We start from the raw sequence: 16,677 nt of genomic DNA on the forward strand, positions 1-16,677 counted from the left end.
CGGAGGCTTGCGGGGACCCTGAATCCCCACCCAGGCAGGCTGCTCCACCTCTGGTCTCCTCCCGAATGGGCCCCAGGTGACCGCCCTCAGGGAGGGCAGGGACGCGAGCGGGAGGCGGGCCTGGGCCGCCTGGGTCCCGCCGCGGCGCTCACCGCGCTGTTCCACTCTGCGCGCACCCCTCCCGCTCCCTCGCCTCCTCTCCCGGGAGCTCCTAGGTCACCGGGCTCTCTGGCGTGGCCAGAACCCTGGCAGCGTGCAAGGTGGTTAAGTCCGTGGCCGTTGGAAACAGACTGGTTAGTGTCTGAATCCCAGTTCTTCCATTTAACTGCGTGGCCTTGGGCCAGAATTTGGCTGCCGTGAGACTCAATTTCCTTATCTGTACATTGGGGGTAATGATGCAGCCGGATAGGGCTGTTAAGAACGTTGAATAAGATTATCTCCGTGAAGTCTTTTAGCACGATGCCTGGTACCTATTAAGCATTAAAAAACAAACAAACAGTATTATTATTATTATGATTATTGTCATATTGTTGTGCTAGCCCAAGGGATCTGTGATTATCCTTCTCAGTACGTTTATGGGTATCTGCCCCTTGTTCCCGGGAACATTAAAAGGAACATTAAATGTATTTATTTATCAAACAAACAAGTATATAACGCTTTCTATATGCTAGCAGCTGTTTGAAGTGCTTTACAAATATTAACTCATTTCATCCTGTGAGAACTCCGTTGCTATGATCTTCACTAAACAGGTAAGGGAACTGAGGCCCGGAGAGGTTAACTGCCTTGCCGGAGGTCACATTGCCATCAGGTGGTAGAGCCGGGTGTTGTAGCCAGGCAGTGGGGGCTCCAGAGCTAGGGGCCCGGAGTGTGGAAGGTGCCCTGCGTCAGGCAGCGTGTTACAGAAGGAGGAGGGTGACTGGATTCTTACTCCCGCATCTGCCGGCCGTGTGATCTGGGCAGGCTACACAGCCTAGCCTCAGACTCTTCACTTGTAAAACGAGGTTAATACCCCTATCTTGCCGGGGCGCTGTGAGGGTTAGCAAGAATGAAAAGCTCTTAGCTTGGCCCATGGTACGTGCTACAGAAATGGTAGCTGTTTGATGGTTGCCGCTTTTAGACTCGCGCAAGTTCAGATTACCAAGGAGGAGCCAGGGCACCGAAGACATAGGAAGTACGCTTCCTTTGCTCCAAGGAAAGAGCCTCCATAGTGGTGGCTGCTGACGTGGCCGGGGGCCTCGCTCTTGGTGCCCCATCCCTCCTTCTACCATGGGGGGGTCAGGAGACTCCGGTTCTAGTCCCAGACCTGTCTCAGAGGCTGCGGGAGCCCCTACAGCATGTAACACTTCTGCACAGATGAGTTAAACTATAATGCCCCTCCGACTCCCAGTTCTATGACTGGGGGGTTGTAGGCATGTCACTCTACTGGAAGTCTCAGGACCCTGGTGGCACGTGACCTCCACCTGAAGCCCTGTCCTAGGCTGGGAGGTGTGTGTGTGTGTGGGGGGGGACTGATATGGGTGCCCCCTTTGGGAAGCTGGCCGTGGGGGAGGAAAGAGGCTGGCCTGGGTGGGAGGGCTTGAGTCTAACTCCCTGCCTGGGTTTAATGAGCCCCAGGGCTCTGTGAGGGCTGCTTTTCACCACCTTTTATTTGGTCAGACAGGGGGCTCAATAAATCTTTAGTTCTGTGGACTCCCCTCGTGGAATTGTTGAAGGAGAAAGCTTTTTGCAAATGACTGGAAAGCCCTTTGCAAATATAAAGTGCTTATTTAGATGCAAACGAAAAATCCAAGGTGCCTGTGACTCATCTGGTACCTATTGTGCTTGCTTCAAAGAGCGGGGGCTCGCCTGTGTGACGGGTGCCCTTTGAGAGCCACTTAAAGAACTCTCTGGTGAATGAATTTGGTCGCATTATTCCCGGGCCCCTAGCGGAGGACTCGAATTCTCACCGCTCAGAACGTGTCCTCCTCCTCTGACACTTTCTCAGCCCTCTCCCCAAAGCTAGTTCTGACCCAGGATGCTGTGGGAGGGGGCTGGCCCCCTGGGGAGGCAAGGAGCCAAGGAGGGGGGTGGGGGGAGAAGGGGCTTGTGCTTTTTTAAAAAGAAAAGGCAGCATTAATCCAAGCATCCAGGGCTATGCCTAAGAATCTAATGACAATAGTATTACTTGCTTTCAAAACCTCTTTTTATCATTTCGTTTCCTTTCCTAGCTCTTACTACCCTGTTAGTACATACCAAGGCTTCACGGCCAAAAAAAGGCTGAATCCATTTGGTCAAGTTTGTCAGACTGGTGAGTAGCATTGTGTGCAGACCAAAGGTCTGCATGAATGACTGCATTTTTAATGAGTTGACCAGCTATTTGGCATCCCATGAACAGAATTTAATGCTGTGTACTGCACACGGCCCTGAAGGATGATGGAGACAGCTTTTCCAAGGCCGATTTTCGTTCCTAGAACAGAGGAGAGCCTCCATCTTGAGGTTTGGCGAGGATGGGTTCATGTCGACACACAAGGCAAGAAGAAAGCATCCTTCTCCACTGGGGTCTAAGGCATGGCTTGGTTCCTGAGTTCAGGTAGTGAGGGCAATGCATTCTGGGGCTTTTCCTCTAGGGCACAGAAGCCAATTCAGGGTTTAGTCTTTTGGTTGTGGTGGAAGGTGGAAGTGTATGTCAAGCATGGACGCCGCCAGTGAAAGGATGCTCTCGTGCAGTTGGAAAGAGGCACCCCCTCCTGGCCAACTCCAGGTTTGCAGAGAAAGGCTGGCTGAATTCAGTTCCCAGATGCTTGTGCAGGGCACAACCTCACCTGCCAGCCCCCCACATGTGGACGTGTGTGGGTGGAGTGTGTAGGCACCCTCTCAAGAGGATAGAGAGGAGAGCCGGGGACCAGGAGGCAAGGAGGGGGCTGCCCCAGAGCCTCTCCTAGTAGCTCTTTGTACAGTTCCCGGCTCCCTGCTCCAAGGCTGATCTTCACCCCCTGGCTCATGTTCTTTCTGAAGGTGCGTATTTGTACTATAAACAGTGGCTACCTTCGGATAAGGACCACTCAGTTCCGTTTAATATTCTTTGTTCAACTTCTGTAACAGGCACAGCAGGGAGACTCACAGGTGATAAGGAGCTAGGACTACTGTACGGGTTTGGGGGTGGTAGAGGTGATGATAAGCAAACCAGAGGCAGTCTGCTTCTTATATCACTTATATATTTAGGTACTAAGTGTCCAGAAATCACACAAAAGACTTACAGGTTCTGAGCAGAGTTCTATTCTCAAAGAGCGAAATATATTATAAAATCCCTAACTATCCCTTCATTTTAAAACAGCTTTATCAAGATATAATTCACATATCGCACAATTCATTCACTTAAAGTGTATAATTCAGTGTTTTGGGGTGTATTTATAGAATCGTGTGACTATCTCCCTTTATTTTTAAACACATTTTTTAATGGTATGTGTCCCAGCCTTATGAACACATTCTTTAATTCTCCTTCTCAGTTGGAGAGCCAATTCAAGTGGTAAAAGTCAGAAGACTATCTGGTTGACTGATTGGTCGGCAGTATCACTAGAGGGTGGGGGTTTCGGATCCATTTTTTGGTTATTGTTCAAGATTTCCATATCAGCACATGAAAGGGAGTTTAGGCTGCTGATAGAGAGGGCACAACCCCGGGTCATGCAAACGTCAAACATCAGGAAATGAGGAGGACCTGCTTTAGGACCTGGAGATGCCTTGAGATAGTTAAAGAGAAAGCACTATGAGAGTTCAGGGGTGACTGAACCAAGTTGTAGAAATTTGCAAGGGCTTCGTGGGACAGGGGGCAGGTGTGGTAGACCTTGAAGCAAGAGATGAATGTGGGACAACCCGGAAAGAGATGAGATTGAGAAGATAGACTGAGGCCGTAGTGCAGAAAACTTTGAATCTTGGGCTGGGAAGGTAATTCTGATATTTACTCCGCAGGCCAAGGAGACTCTGAAGGGTTTTGGGGAGGGCAATGGACATTTGAACTTTATTGCCGGGGGACTGATTCGGAGAGTGGCGTGTAGGACCAGTTAGGAGGCCGTGGCAGAAGTCTGGTGACAGGTCATAGGAACCTAAAATAAGCAGGCACAGTAAGAAAGGAAATGGGGCAAATCTGGGGGCAAAATGGCAAAAAATGGAGTCTATAAGCCTTGACTGCTTAGATGTGGGAGATGAGGAAGAGGAAGGGGACAAAACCTGAGACTGTAAGGCAATGATGCTGCCAACAAGGGATGATCAAGGCAAGATGGTTTGGTGCTTTGATCGTTTGGTCTTTAATGTTTCAAGGAGGCAGTGAGCTATCTAGGTGGTAATATGGTTTGAAACTCAGGGGAGATCTTAGGGGTGTAGCTGGAGATTTGAGGGGGCTTAGCACAAAGCCCAAGATTATGAATTTGGAGTCAGATAGACATGAATTCCAATGCTGGTACTGCTCCATACGAGAGGTGTGACTTTAGGCCAATTCCTTAATACCCCTGAGAAATGGAAATGAAGGTAATAGTAGCAGCTGAGTTGTTGTGAAGATGGAATGAGGGAGTGCCTGTCAAGGCCTTAGCACAGTAGGTAAGTTCTCAATGATTGGCAGACCTTGTTTGGGTCCCCCGTTCAAGCTAAGGAGAGGGTGGATGGTACTGCTGGGAGAAAGGGTGGAGGAGAGAGAAGAGGTGGACAGTGGATGAGGAGGGAGGCAGGAGGGGACTCAGAGAAGGGAAGGGTGGAGGCTCTTGAGTAGCAAGAGAGGTCTCAGACTGGAGGGCAAACTTCTTTCCCCAGGGCTCTCTGTGGGCCTGGAAATGTCCAGGGGAGCCATGGGCGCGTCCAAGGCCCAGGCAGGGGAAAGGGGGAAAGAGGTGAGGAAACCAAAGAGGAGAAGCGAGCAACAGAGGCGCCCAGGGCCAGGGCAGCCCGCTCTTGGGGATGGAAAGAGATACCACTCAGATGGAACATCCACAGATTTGAGTCACAGTCACAGAGATCCACTCCAGCAACCGAAAAGCAATTCTAAAGAGACATCATTGTTTACTTGTTTGCCTTAAACTCTATGAAGGAAATAAATAAATAGATCACAGCCATACTTCCTAAAATTACCCTTCTTCCCATCCACTTCTGTCTTCTCTCCCTTCCTTGCAAATCCTCCCAAGCTTTTCTCTCTCCTCTCCCTCTTCCTTTTTTCCCTCCCTTCTTAAAAAAACAACAAAATAATAACAGGAAGTTTTCCTCCCAACTCTTGTCAGCTCCCCTTCTGTCCTTGTCCCCCTCCCCCTTTGCTCCCAGTTAGGAATCACAAAAGCCCCCAAAGGCAAACCCAGAATCCTCTCTAGGGCTCTGGGAGGAAGGAAAGGCTAGGAAAGCTTATGGGATAATTGTTTTTCTCCTGCCACAGGGGTTTCTTCTCTACTGCAAACCATAGTTTAAAAGAAAAAGAAGAAGAGGAAGATGTCCTAGGGGTTAAGTTCCACTTGGTGGAGACCCCAGTGCCCTCAAACGCAAAGCCTGGGCGCCCCAAACAGCAGAAGCAGCTTCCCCAGGCTGGTTTCCCACACCACCTGGCAGCCAACCCCTGCTGGCAGGGGAACCCCAGCCCTACCTGTCGATGCTGATGGCACAGAGGTTCAGGATGCTGGCTGTACACATCATGACGTCCAGGGTGACGAAAACATCGCAGCAAACGCGGCTGAAGTTCCAGACTCCACCTGTCACCTGAGAGGCAGAGACAAGGTGGTCAGTGTTTCCCCCCCGCGTCCCAGTCAACTCTGCTGCCTTCCCGAGGCTCCCCTGCACATGCGGACGTGCCCTCCCTGTGGTTGGCACTGTTGCTGCCAAGGGCAGGCAGATGCTGAGGGCGTGCTGGGCGGCTCAACATGGTCACCCCAGACAGGACAAATTCATGGAATGTGAGAACATCAGAGCTGGAATTCGTCCAGTGTTTCTCAAAGTGGGGTCGACAGTGGGGTTTAGAGATGCACATTTCTGAACCCTTCCCTAGGCCTACTGAGTCAGAATCTCTGAATCTGGAGCCGATGCATTTTCATTTTTAAATACCCCCTCCAGCCCTCCCCTGCCCCCACGCCCGTACACCAGGGTTTGAGAATAACCGATCTAGGTCAAACTCAGGAGGCAACTAAAGCTCATCGCGGTTAAGTGATGGGCCCATAGATGTCCAGCTGGTAGTGAAAGAGCTTGGGTGAGAGCCAGATGTGTGCCCTGGGCCCAAACCACCTTTCTGAAGCCCTCTGCACAGTGGAGAGCTCACCGTGTACCCAGGGAATAAGCGGAAGACACATTCTCCATGAAACTTACCTCTAAAATGAAAATCTATCTGGCTTCTGGTTTTAAAGCTGGGGAGTGTTCTGGAACAATATCTGTAAGAACCTATGTGAAATCAGTCTGTGGCAGCCTGCCTGCCTTGGACACCCTGGTTTCAGTCCCCAGGAGGTGGGGGGAAAGGTGGGTGCAGGGCATTGGAAAGGGGCGCAGGTCCTCTCTCCCACTCCCAGCACCAGGGAGGACAGTCCTGACCTCACACATTTACATGTGGGTTCCAAGCTCTGAAACTTCCTCCCGCTAATGTAATTTAATTTAGATTCTAACACATTTCTATTTTGTTTTAAATGCTTTTTTATATAACCTAATCAAACCAGAGAAGTGTGTCAGGGTTGTCACTTTCAGAGTGTCCATAGACTCTGTCTTTGGGCCCCAAGGCTTTTGGGCATTTGCCCCTTCTGCTCCGTGGGGACCATGGTTCTCAAGGAGAAACCCCGTGAAGCTTGGTGCCCCAGCTGCAGCTGCGTGTGCATGATATCCCTGCTGCGCAAGCCCGGTGGCTGTTTAAGGGGAAGGGGAGTGAAAAATAGGTACAGTAGCCTCTAAAGTAGCTTCTCAAGGGAAAATGGGAGAGCGCGTAAAGATGGTGCAGTTGCTCTGGTTCGTTTTCGTCACCCAAGATTCTTGTTACCTGTCCGGGTCCCTTTCCTGTTCATTCCTGATTTATCCCACTGAAGAAAGTTTCGGAGAGCCTCTCTCCCCTAATCACTTCTTTCCCCTTCGATTTATTTCTTTTCAGCATCCGATTTTATCCCTGTATTTGGTCATCTCCAGACTATTTTGAGAAACCCTGACCAAAGATATTTTGTCTGAAAGCAACAAGGCAAAGTTCAAACTAGTAAAGAAGTAATTGTTTTTGTTCATTAGGTTGTGGATTTACTTTCTTTCAGCTCAACCATTTGGCTTTATAGAAATAAGGCCTAATATGAATTTATAAGAATTCTGAGAATGAGAAACTTGTAAAAAGGGAGGTGTGCAGTCATAATAGCACACTGATTTACAGGAGCCAGGAGAATAAAGGATGGTTTTCTCAGTACACAGGATGGTTGTATGCTGTAAAGGCTTCTTGCAGAAGCACTGAATATAAAAACCCGGCAGGTTTTTATATTAAATCTCATTTTAACATATGTCTACTATGCAATATATGTCTTAATTTGGATAAAACCCACTTTTTGTTCTGTAAAATTGTGAATGCCTGTTTGTGTCTGTAAGCTGGGGTGAAAATGTAGGTGCGAGAGGATAGTTGCAACAACAGCAAACTCCAGTGCTTGCTGGGTGTTTATTTGTTCATTCATTCATTCATTCATTCATAAAGCAAGTAGTTGTGAAGCCCTTAATACTTAGTTCATAGAAGGAGGGTTTGTTATGTGTTTTAAGAGGTTTTAAAAATGTACTTCGGACCCTGTCCTTGAAGAACTGATATGGTAACTGAGGAGCAAGGCATTCTTAAATAAAATAACCAGAGATCATCATGAGGGCCGAACATTGTTAATACAATCTAACGTTTATTGAAAACTTAATTTACATGTGTCACTGGCCCACATAACCTGTTTTGGGGAATTTCTACAGCTTTGAAACTTTAGATTCTGAAAACTGAATTTGTTTTTTACTGTGTGTGCTCTTAAAGCTTTTTGGGGACAAATTATACACTTATTTTATAGGAAAGTAAATGACTGTTACCTAATTCTGTAGGAGCAGGGGCTCTGACTTGTTTGCTGCGGCATCCCCGGCTCCTGGAGCAGGGCCCAGCACGCAGATATATTCTGGAAGAGTGAATGGTCTCTGACCTAGTCTGTATTAATACTAATAGCTAACATTTATTGCATGCTCACTAAGTCTTGATGTTCTGCAAAGCACTTTACATACATGGGCCTCTTGGCTGCTTCTCACCCTGTGAGGGGTGGCTACTGTTTTCACGGCAGAGAGAGGGCCAAAGACTGGGAGAGGGTCAGCACCCCACCCAGGGTAGCACGGCCAACAGAAGCAGACAGCCCACGGGAATGTAGGTCACGACCTGCTCTGCTCCAAGGCAGCGTCAGGTCAGGAGGGGGCAGGTGCTGGAAGAGGATGGGGATGGGCAGACACAAGGGGAAGGGAGAAAGCCATGTGCTCAGCAAGGATTTTTGTGTGACAAACGGCATCACCTCCCTTCTAGGAAATGAGGCACCCTCTTTCTGATCGCCTCTATCACAGGGTTCCAAAAATAGTGCAAAGGACAGGGGTGGCTGTTGGCCTTGGGGTCTAGTGAAAGCACACACCCAGCAGGTTTTTTGCTAGCCTGCTTCTTAAGCCCCTCGTGGCCAAAGCCCTTCAAGCCGCCCCTTGACTTCTCCTGTGCATGCTCCCCCCCATTCTGGCTGTCCTTGTCTTCCGTCTCTAATTCCGCCATGAAAATCCCCATTCTCCTTGATCTCAGCGAAGTGTCAAAAAGAAAACAGCCTGATCAGCAGATTGAAGTAACTCCCACTAAGGTGCGTCACTTAGCCTTCCCTGGAGCTTACTCCTTAAAATAAGTCTCTTAACTGGTGGATGTGTAGTGAAAATACTTATTTTGTTTTTTTTACTCGAGGCCTCCACATGGAGTAAATAAGAGTGAGCAATCAATAGAGCTGCAAAGGGCCGTGACCATGCCCAAGTAACTCTCAAAGCTGTCTCAGAGCAACCCGATGAGGCAAATATTATTTTCAATTTATCGGGAAAGAAATGGAGACTGAGAATGGTTGTGTGCTTTGCCCAAGGACACATAGCTAGTAAAAGAAGCTGGCATTTCAATTAGCAATAATTGCGCCTCGGATAAACCTCATTGGCTACGATACTGCCACTGCGCAAAGCTGAAGCTGGCATTTCAAACCCTTAATATTAACGATTGCTCTATTTTGCCTCTCCAGGTTAGCGCCCTGCCGTACCCCTGCTGGGAAGCCTACAGGTTCACTGCATTCTGCCATCATAGGAGGGAGGGGAGCTGGTGCTGACCCATCCATCCACCACACAGCCAATATGTTTTGAGGGCCTGGTACTTTGCTTAGGTGAGTATACTGAAATAAGTGAAACCTGTTTTTGTCCCCAGGGCCTCAGCATACAGTGTGAGCACGTAAAGGGGACTCATATATCAGTGGGTGTGGGTGAACTGAGGGCCCAGGAGAGAGACACCGAGAGAATAACTATGATACAATGGGAAAAGTGCTGATGGTGAGGTAAGGACAAAGTGTGGGGGAACATAAAAGGGAAAGGGTGGGGGCGCCTGGGTTGCTCAGTCATTAAACATCTGCCTTCGGCTCAGGTCATGATCCCAGGGTCCTGGGATTGAGTCCCGCATCGGGCTCCCTGCTCAGCTGGAAGCTTGCTTCTCCCTCTGAGTCTCTCCCCTTTCATGCTCTCTCTCAAGCTCTCTCTCTCTCAAATAAATAATAAAATCTTTAAAAAAAAGAGGGGGGAAGGGAGTTTTGAAATTAAAGCAAAAAAAAAAAAAAAAGCAAAACCAAAATCTGATGGATTTAAGGCTCGTTAGAGACATGATTCTACCTTTCTCCTAAATTCTAATGAATAACTCAGTACAGAATTCTGCAGCAGCCAGGTGGTGTTACTCTCACTTGCTAATGAATATAACTAACTCCCTTTGGCAATGCAGAAGGTGGGAGTAAGCAAGAAAGTGTCTTCAGGTACTGAAGTTGGCTATTGATTTCCAACAGACACAGCCTAAGGCAGCATTTCCCAAATTTACTGATTATAAGGCAGCGTTTCCCAAATCACCTGAGGCTCTTGTTAAACAAAATGATTTTCAGGCCCCACTCAGAATAATAAATCCCTCCAGTGATTATTCTACTGCCTGGGAGGTTTGGGAAATGCTGGTCTGAGGATGTGGGGGTCAAGGTAGTGGGCATGACATTGTCTTCAGAAATGGTCATCCCTAAAAGCAGTGTTCCTTGACCATTCTGTGTTCCACGGATCCCTTTGGTCTCATGGTTCCCTTCTCAGAAGAATATTTTTAAGTGCATACAATAAAATACAGTAGATCACAAAGAATACCAATTATACTGAAATACAGTTACCAAAGTATTTTAATATATGTGCTTCTTTAATAATGCATTAAATAACAAAGCCTGGCAGCAGGTCCAAAATCCCTGTAATTTCAAAGTACTCGTGAGTGTAGATGGTATTTCAAGGTGTCCACAACAACTCTAATGGGATTTGAAAATATAAATATCTGTAATTTCTATTGGGGACACTAAGGATTGCTTCTGCTGTGGGTTGATGCCTACATTTATAATTGAAGAAAATGCTAAGTGTCAGTTTAGTGAAAATAAAGAAGTAATTTTATTTACATCCAAGTTGATGGACTCCCCTGATAAAGAATTCCTGCTCTAAGGATGGATTTTTAGTTGTTTGGGAAGATGTCTAAGGGGCAAAAATGGAATTACTTCTCTAGCCTCTTCATTCCATTTATGTTTGCCACATTTGGAATCTTTTTGGGGTGCAGGGGGATTGTTGTGAGGCAAGATAGGGGATCCAGTTATCTGAATCCCAGTTTCCTCATCTGTGAAATGGGGGCCAGTTTACAGATTAGTGGTTCCTAAATGTCAGTTTGTAGCAGGTGGCCAGCTGCTTGCATAAATTACCTAGGGTAGGAGTGGGGCTGGGGCAGGGGGGCTGGTACAATTACTATAGACTTCCAGAGCCATCCCTGGAAATTCTGGTTTGGTAGATCTGGGGTAGACCCAGTAGTTTGTGTTTTGAACAAGCAGTTCTCTGTAATAAAGATTTAGCTCAGAACTGCTCAAAGTTTAGATGCATAAGAGTCATGGAAGAACCCGTTGAAAATGCAGATTCTCCTTTATTTTTACAGTGTCATTACAAGGGTCAAAGGTTCCTCTCTCCCAAAACAGTTTTGTTCTTTCCCATCATTATCTGACCTTGATCAGTGTCTGTGGTGGGTTTCCCTGCCTCAATGCTACCCCCCTGCTCTTTTTTGCTTGGTGTACAGTACTCAGTTCTCACGTCGTTTTTCCTGTCCACACTGGGACCCAAGTGGTCTGAGTTTAGTATTCTAAAGGTTCCTCCGGCTGCTTACGTTGCCTTTCTGCCCTGATATAAGTGCATTAAACATCACAAAAGGTGCTTAACCGAGTGGAACAAAATGGGATGTTTGTGCTTGGAGAGGGAGCTCCACACAGACTGCAGCTTCTAAAGCAGGAAATTAAAAACTTGAGAGGGAATCAGAAAGAGGACTATTTGTTATGGCACAGAAAAGAGTTTTCGAGAAAATGCTGCAAACTGAATTAAAGAGACAGCCAGGCCAGAGCCCGCTGAGATATAACCTACTCTGAGATCACCTGCATGATTTTTATCCTGAACTTCTCTGCTAGGCCTGAGGACAAAGAAAACTGAAGGTCAGTGAGTAGCCCCTGCTAGTCCCCCTGCCCAAGCCCAGGCTCCCGTGTGCCTTAATGAAGAGGATGGTGCCGTGAAAACCACTGTGGTGTGTCCATGCTGGCTGTCCTCTGCCTTCGTTCCGATAGTCCTTGGATTCCACTGGGAAACCATGAAATTCCTGAGCAGGTCTTTGATGTGTGCCATGGAAGGAACACATCATCTCTGCTAAACCAACTCTTCTATCCAGTGATTAGTTCAGAGAAAATCATGGGCCAGAAGCCAGTCTAATCAAAGTATACCTTAGCACTTATACTAGAAATTCTGGGACACAGATTTTCTCTCTTGGTGTGAATAGTGTGGTGTACACATGTGAGGCCTCTAACTTACCCCATGCTGTGGATAAGGCCAATACAGAGATGAGAGCTGAGAGAGTTGTGGAGAAATGGAGCTGGAGCCCTGTTCAAACTGTGCCTGCGGCCCACCCTACCACAGGACTTTTAAAGTCCCTGGTGTGAAAGAAAAATGCATTCTGTTTATTGCTTAAGTGAGTTGGAACTAAGTTTTCTTTTACTTACTACTAAAAGTGTCTTAACTGAGATATTTATGGTTCACACCTTTGAGTTACCAAAGCACTTTCGAGGTTGATGACTGTTGAGCCTAACGTCAAGCCTATGAGATAGGAAAAGTATTCCTGTCACCTCCATTTTATTCACTTGATTCCTGGTCTTCTGACTTCCAGTTCTGAGTCTTTCTCATAGCATAACCCTGTGCAATCCCAGTGAATTCCAGAAGCACGGTGTTCTGTGACATTTTATTTGCCCATCTCACATCAATTCCTCATACCACATCCTCTTTTTAAATAAAACCCACATTTTCACTTTCTTTTCTATCCTCCCCTGTATCCTTCCCTTATGATCCAATTTTGGCTAATTAAACTTAAGGGAAGTCCTTTAGGAGATGCTTTGAGGTGCTCCAGGGAAAGGGCTTTTTTCCCCCTTTCTCTCTCTTTCTTTCTCTGCTGTCCCCATCCATCCTATTTTTGAATACAGCCATGATGGTGAGGGCCATGGCAGCCATCCTGTGAGCAGCATGAGGAAGTAAGCCAGTTTGCCAAGGATGGAAGAGATTGGTCCCTGATGACACCATGGGGCAGCTGAATCAACACCAACAATCCCCTTCCTCCAGAATTCTGGTTCTGTGAGAAAAGTAACGCCTATTTGTTTAAGCCATAGTGAGTAAAGTTTTCCAATATTTACAGCATACATACTGGTGCCTGGCAAAATTAGGCAATTTTCCTTCGAAGGAAGGTATCTGGCCAGTATGAGCCAATATTTCCTTCAAAGAAGATAGATGTATTCAAATCAAAGCATAGGAAGCTGTGAATTTGGCAGCTAATTTGGCCAGTGCATGGTGTTCTTCTCATTTCTGTGCTGTCCTCTTAGGGGCCCTGAAGCCTTACAGCAGTCTCTATGCTATGGTCAACACTGCATCCTTTCCTCTTTCCAAGGGAGCCCTTAGGTATAATCATGTAATTACTAGACCAGTTACTCAAACTGTACCACCATTAGGACAAGTTAGTGTGAGTAATGCTTTGCTCTTCTCTGAGACACATGGACTTATACATCCACAGTCCTTTTAAGGGCTCAAGGTACTCTTTTCTCTCATTGAGATACCCTGTCTGCTTCTGAGGTCCACAGAAAGCAGGCAGGTATTGAAGATGAAAAAAAGCATATACTGTGGTGGGTTAGGGAGACCCACTCCTTTGGAATAGAACCTTCCTAATATCTTAACTGGTTGTCTGTTAATTATGGTTGCTTTAAGTCATATTCTTTTATTGATAGAGACCCTTAGTGGACTATTGGCGAAAGTGGTACAGAAATATTAAGTAGCACTGACTAGAGCTTTAAAGCAAGTAGGGAAGACCAAAAAGAGGTCCCAAAGCCCATTTCCCAGTGGAGAGATGTCTCCCAAATCTTCTTTATGTGATTGCAGACTTATTTGACCATGCTCTTGATTACTGAACACTTGCACCAAATAACCTGTTGGACAGAATGTGTATTCATTTTTAGGATGGGGAACCAAGAGCTTCACCAGAGCTCATAGGAGAAAACTCATAAATCCACCCTGCAGAGAGTCCAGCAAGCCTTTGGTAACATTTCATGCTGGCTCTCTGTGGGCTCAGTTGCTCTTCTATGCTCAGCGGAAGGGGGACATCATCAATTTTGGCAGGTGTGGCTAGCAGGGGATGCCATGGGTGTCCAGCATGGAAGAATCACAATGTCAATATCCTACACCAGTATCTACGGAGATTTTCCAATATGGTCTATCCAGAGTCCTGGAAGCAACCCCAAATGGACAGTTGAAGAGGGACCTTGAGTGGCTTTGTTATAGATACCAAAAGACTGGTTTTATTTCAGAGGCAATTAAATTAAAATGTTTATTAGAGTGAAGGTCTTCATCCTGTATTTCTTTCTGGCATTCAGCCTTCTGAAAAACTTAAGAAACCTTGTAATGTATAGGGGTAGACAGAAACACTTTGAGGTGTGGGATGGTGGTGTTATGAATCATTAACTAATCCATACTGGTTTGTAGCACTTTAAATCTGCCTTATTCTCGAGGAGAAATATCACATGTTATCTAAATCCTTTTCAGTCTCATTATTATTGAACGTAAAAAAAATAAACAGTTCATTGAAACAATAGATATAGCTGCAAATGGTATAAGCAGGAATTGCCCATCTAATGCATACATTACAGAAAATATTCATTTAATCATTCATATAGCAAATATTTATTTAGCACGTATTATGTGCCAGGTAGTGTGTTTAGACTATTGAAAAAAAAAAGAACAAAGACATAGCTTCTGACTTCAAGGTTGTCTCAGTTTGGGTTGACAGAAAAGTCAAGATAATTACAAGATCTTTTGCTGTCAAGATTATCCTAACAGGGAAAAATTAATGCTTGGTTTTTTTCTCCAACTCTTCTCTTAGCCTTTACATCTATCCCAATCAGCCTAGATGTTTTTCTGCTTTTCCTTTCCTTTTCTATTTTCTTGATTTCTTTCCTTTATGTTTTCCCTTTGAGGTCATAAGTCTAATTTTAGTTCCCAGTCATTCTTTAATAGGGGTAGCAGCCTAGGCGGTCTATGTTTGAGGTTTTTGCTCTCCTGTGATATGTCATACTTAATTAACTGTCACCTTCACTATTAATATTAACTGAGATATTAATTTGATGAATTTTAATTTCTCTTAATCATAGCATCATTTTGATCCTTCATTGGATACCTCTTTAAAATGATACATGATACACAGTGCAGGAGGGACATATTAATAGTACATTAAAGTGTTTTGAAAAAACTCTTTAGTAATTGCATATTTTCCTGGTAAGAATATCTGTTTCTTGAACAGGTGTAGGCACCCTGATTCCTTTGTTAGTAAATGGATGTTTTGTCTTCATCACCTCCTGACTCTGTTTTGCACTTTCAAATGAAAATACTTTCAAATTGAAGAAATGTTTCTCTCCAGAAGAATTCTCCAGGGTCTGCTACATTATCTGACTGGCGAGGGCTCTGTACTATTAATGGAGGCATCAAAAATATAAATGTGAAGGTTTGGTCTGTTTGGTAGCAGAGTCTGTAGAGAGCTGGTACCCAGGAGGAAAGAGCTGAGTCTAAGGGTAACTAAACTATCAAAAGAAGTCTGATCTATTTGCAGACTGTTTTTTCTCTCTTTTCCTCTTATTCATTAAAAAATTTTTTTTTGTTTTTCTGTAATTCCTTCTGCACCCCCTTCCACCCTTGCTGTTGTCCTGCATCCTTTCAGCAGTTCCCCATCCCTCTATGTACATTGAAACACTGATGAAGATGCCCACGGACTGCCTCCCTCAACCCCCCACATCTCTGAGACATGATTGACACAGAGATTAAACCTGATGCATTTTTAGGATGAGTAGCATCACTCAAGCCCAGTTACCTGGATGCTGGAGACCCAGGAACACAATCATTCCTGGCTCCTTGGTTCTGATGTGGGCAAGTGATGTCGGATAATGGCTGTTCTCAGGCCTTCAGTTCCCTTAGGAAAGGGAGGATGACAGGAGCCCTCCTTCCTTCCTAGTCCCAGGATCGTGGTAGGGAGCATTTTGAGCCCAGAAGGCCAGGAACTCAGGGAAGACAAAGACAAGTATGGTCACACAGGCAGCCTGCAGCTGGGGCTCACTCACCTCCAGGTACACCACCCAGGGCATCACCAAGGTGGCCACCAGCAGGTCTGCCACAGCCAGGCTCACCACCAGGTAGTTGGTGGTGGTCTGCAAAGCCCGTTCCTTCAGCACTGCCACACACACTAGACCATTGCCGAAGACGATGGCCAGGATGAGCGCACAGTAGGAGAGTGCATAGTAGGCGTGTGGGTGGCCCCGGCTGGCCCCTGTGGAGTTCTCTGCCCCACAGGTGGAGTTGATCTGGCTGCTCAGCTGGCTCAGAGGCGCCATAGCCCAGAGGGAGAAGAGTGACCCCAGTGGATTTCCTGGGAGGAGACAGAAAACAATGTGGTAAAACTGGACTCTTTGGAGCTTGGCTGCTTGGGTACATTTTTTTTTTTTTTTTAAAGATTTTATTTATTTATTTGACAGAGAGATAGCGAGAGCAGGAACACAAGCAGGGGGAGTGGGAGAGGGAGAAGCAGGCTTCCCGCTGAGCAGGGAGCCCGATGTGGGACTCGATCCCAGGACCCTGGGATCATGACCTGAGCCGAAGGCAGACGCTTAACGACTGAGCCACCCAGGCGCCCTGCTTGGGTACATTTTTATGTATTGTTTCAACAAATATTTATGGAGCACTTCCTATATGCTTGGTACTGTTTTATGCACTGGAAATACAGCAATGAAAAAAAAATTCCTGCCCTCATGTTGGGGCCCACTGGGGGAGGAGAATACAGTAAGAAGTAAGATAAATAAAGGATATAGTATGGAGGAGAATACA

At 46.2% G+C, this 16,677-nt stretch overlaps 1 protein-coding gene and 1 pseudogene across 1 annotated transcript in view; both read right to left on the reverse strand.

Annotated features, from left to right (window-relative positions):
- The window catches only part of DRD3 (dopamine receptor D3), a 31,596-nt gene extending 15,397 nt beyond the window's left edge, over positions 1-16,199 (reverse strand). Inside the window, exons 1-2 of the mRNA XM_036107138.2 lie at positions 15,918-16,199; positions 5,594-5,706 (exon numbers count right to left, since the gene is read on the reverse strand). Of these exons, the coding sequence (XP_035963031.1) occupies positions 5,594-5,706; positions 15,918-16,187 (383 nt within the window). The 5' untranslated portion in view covers positions 16,188-16,199. The remainder of the gene's footprint in view (positions 1-5,593; positions 5,707-15,917) is intronic.
- Positions 9,096-9,163, reverse strand: LOC118545115 (U4 spliceosomal RNA; annotated as a pseudogene).
- Positions 16,200-16,677: the final 478 nt, after the last annotated feature.

This window comes from Halichoerus grypus, chromosome 1 (assembly GCF_964656455.1).
Source record: "Halichoerus grypus chromosome 1, mHalGry1.hap1.1, whole genome shotgun sequence".
Taxonomy (NCBI): Eukaryota; Metazoa; Chordata; class Mammalia; order Carnivora; family Phocidae; genus Halichoerus; species Halichoerus grypus.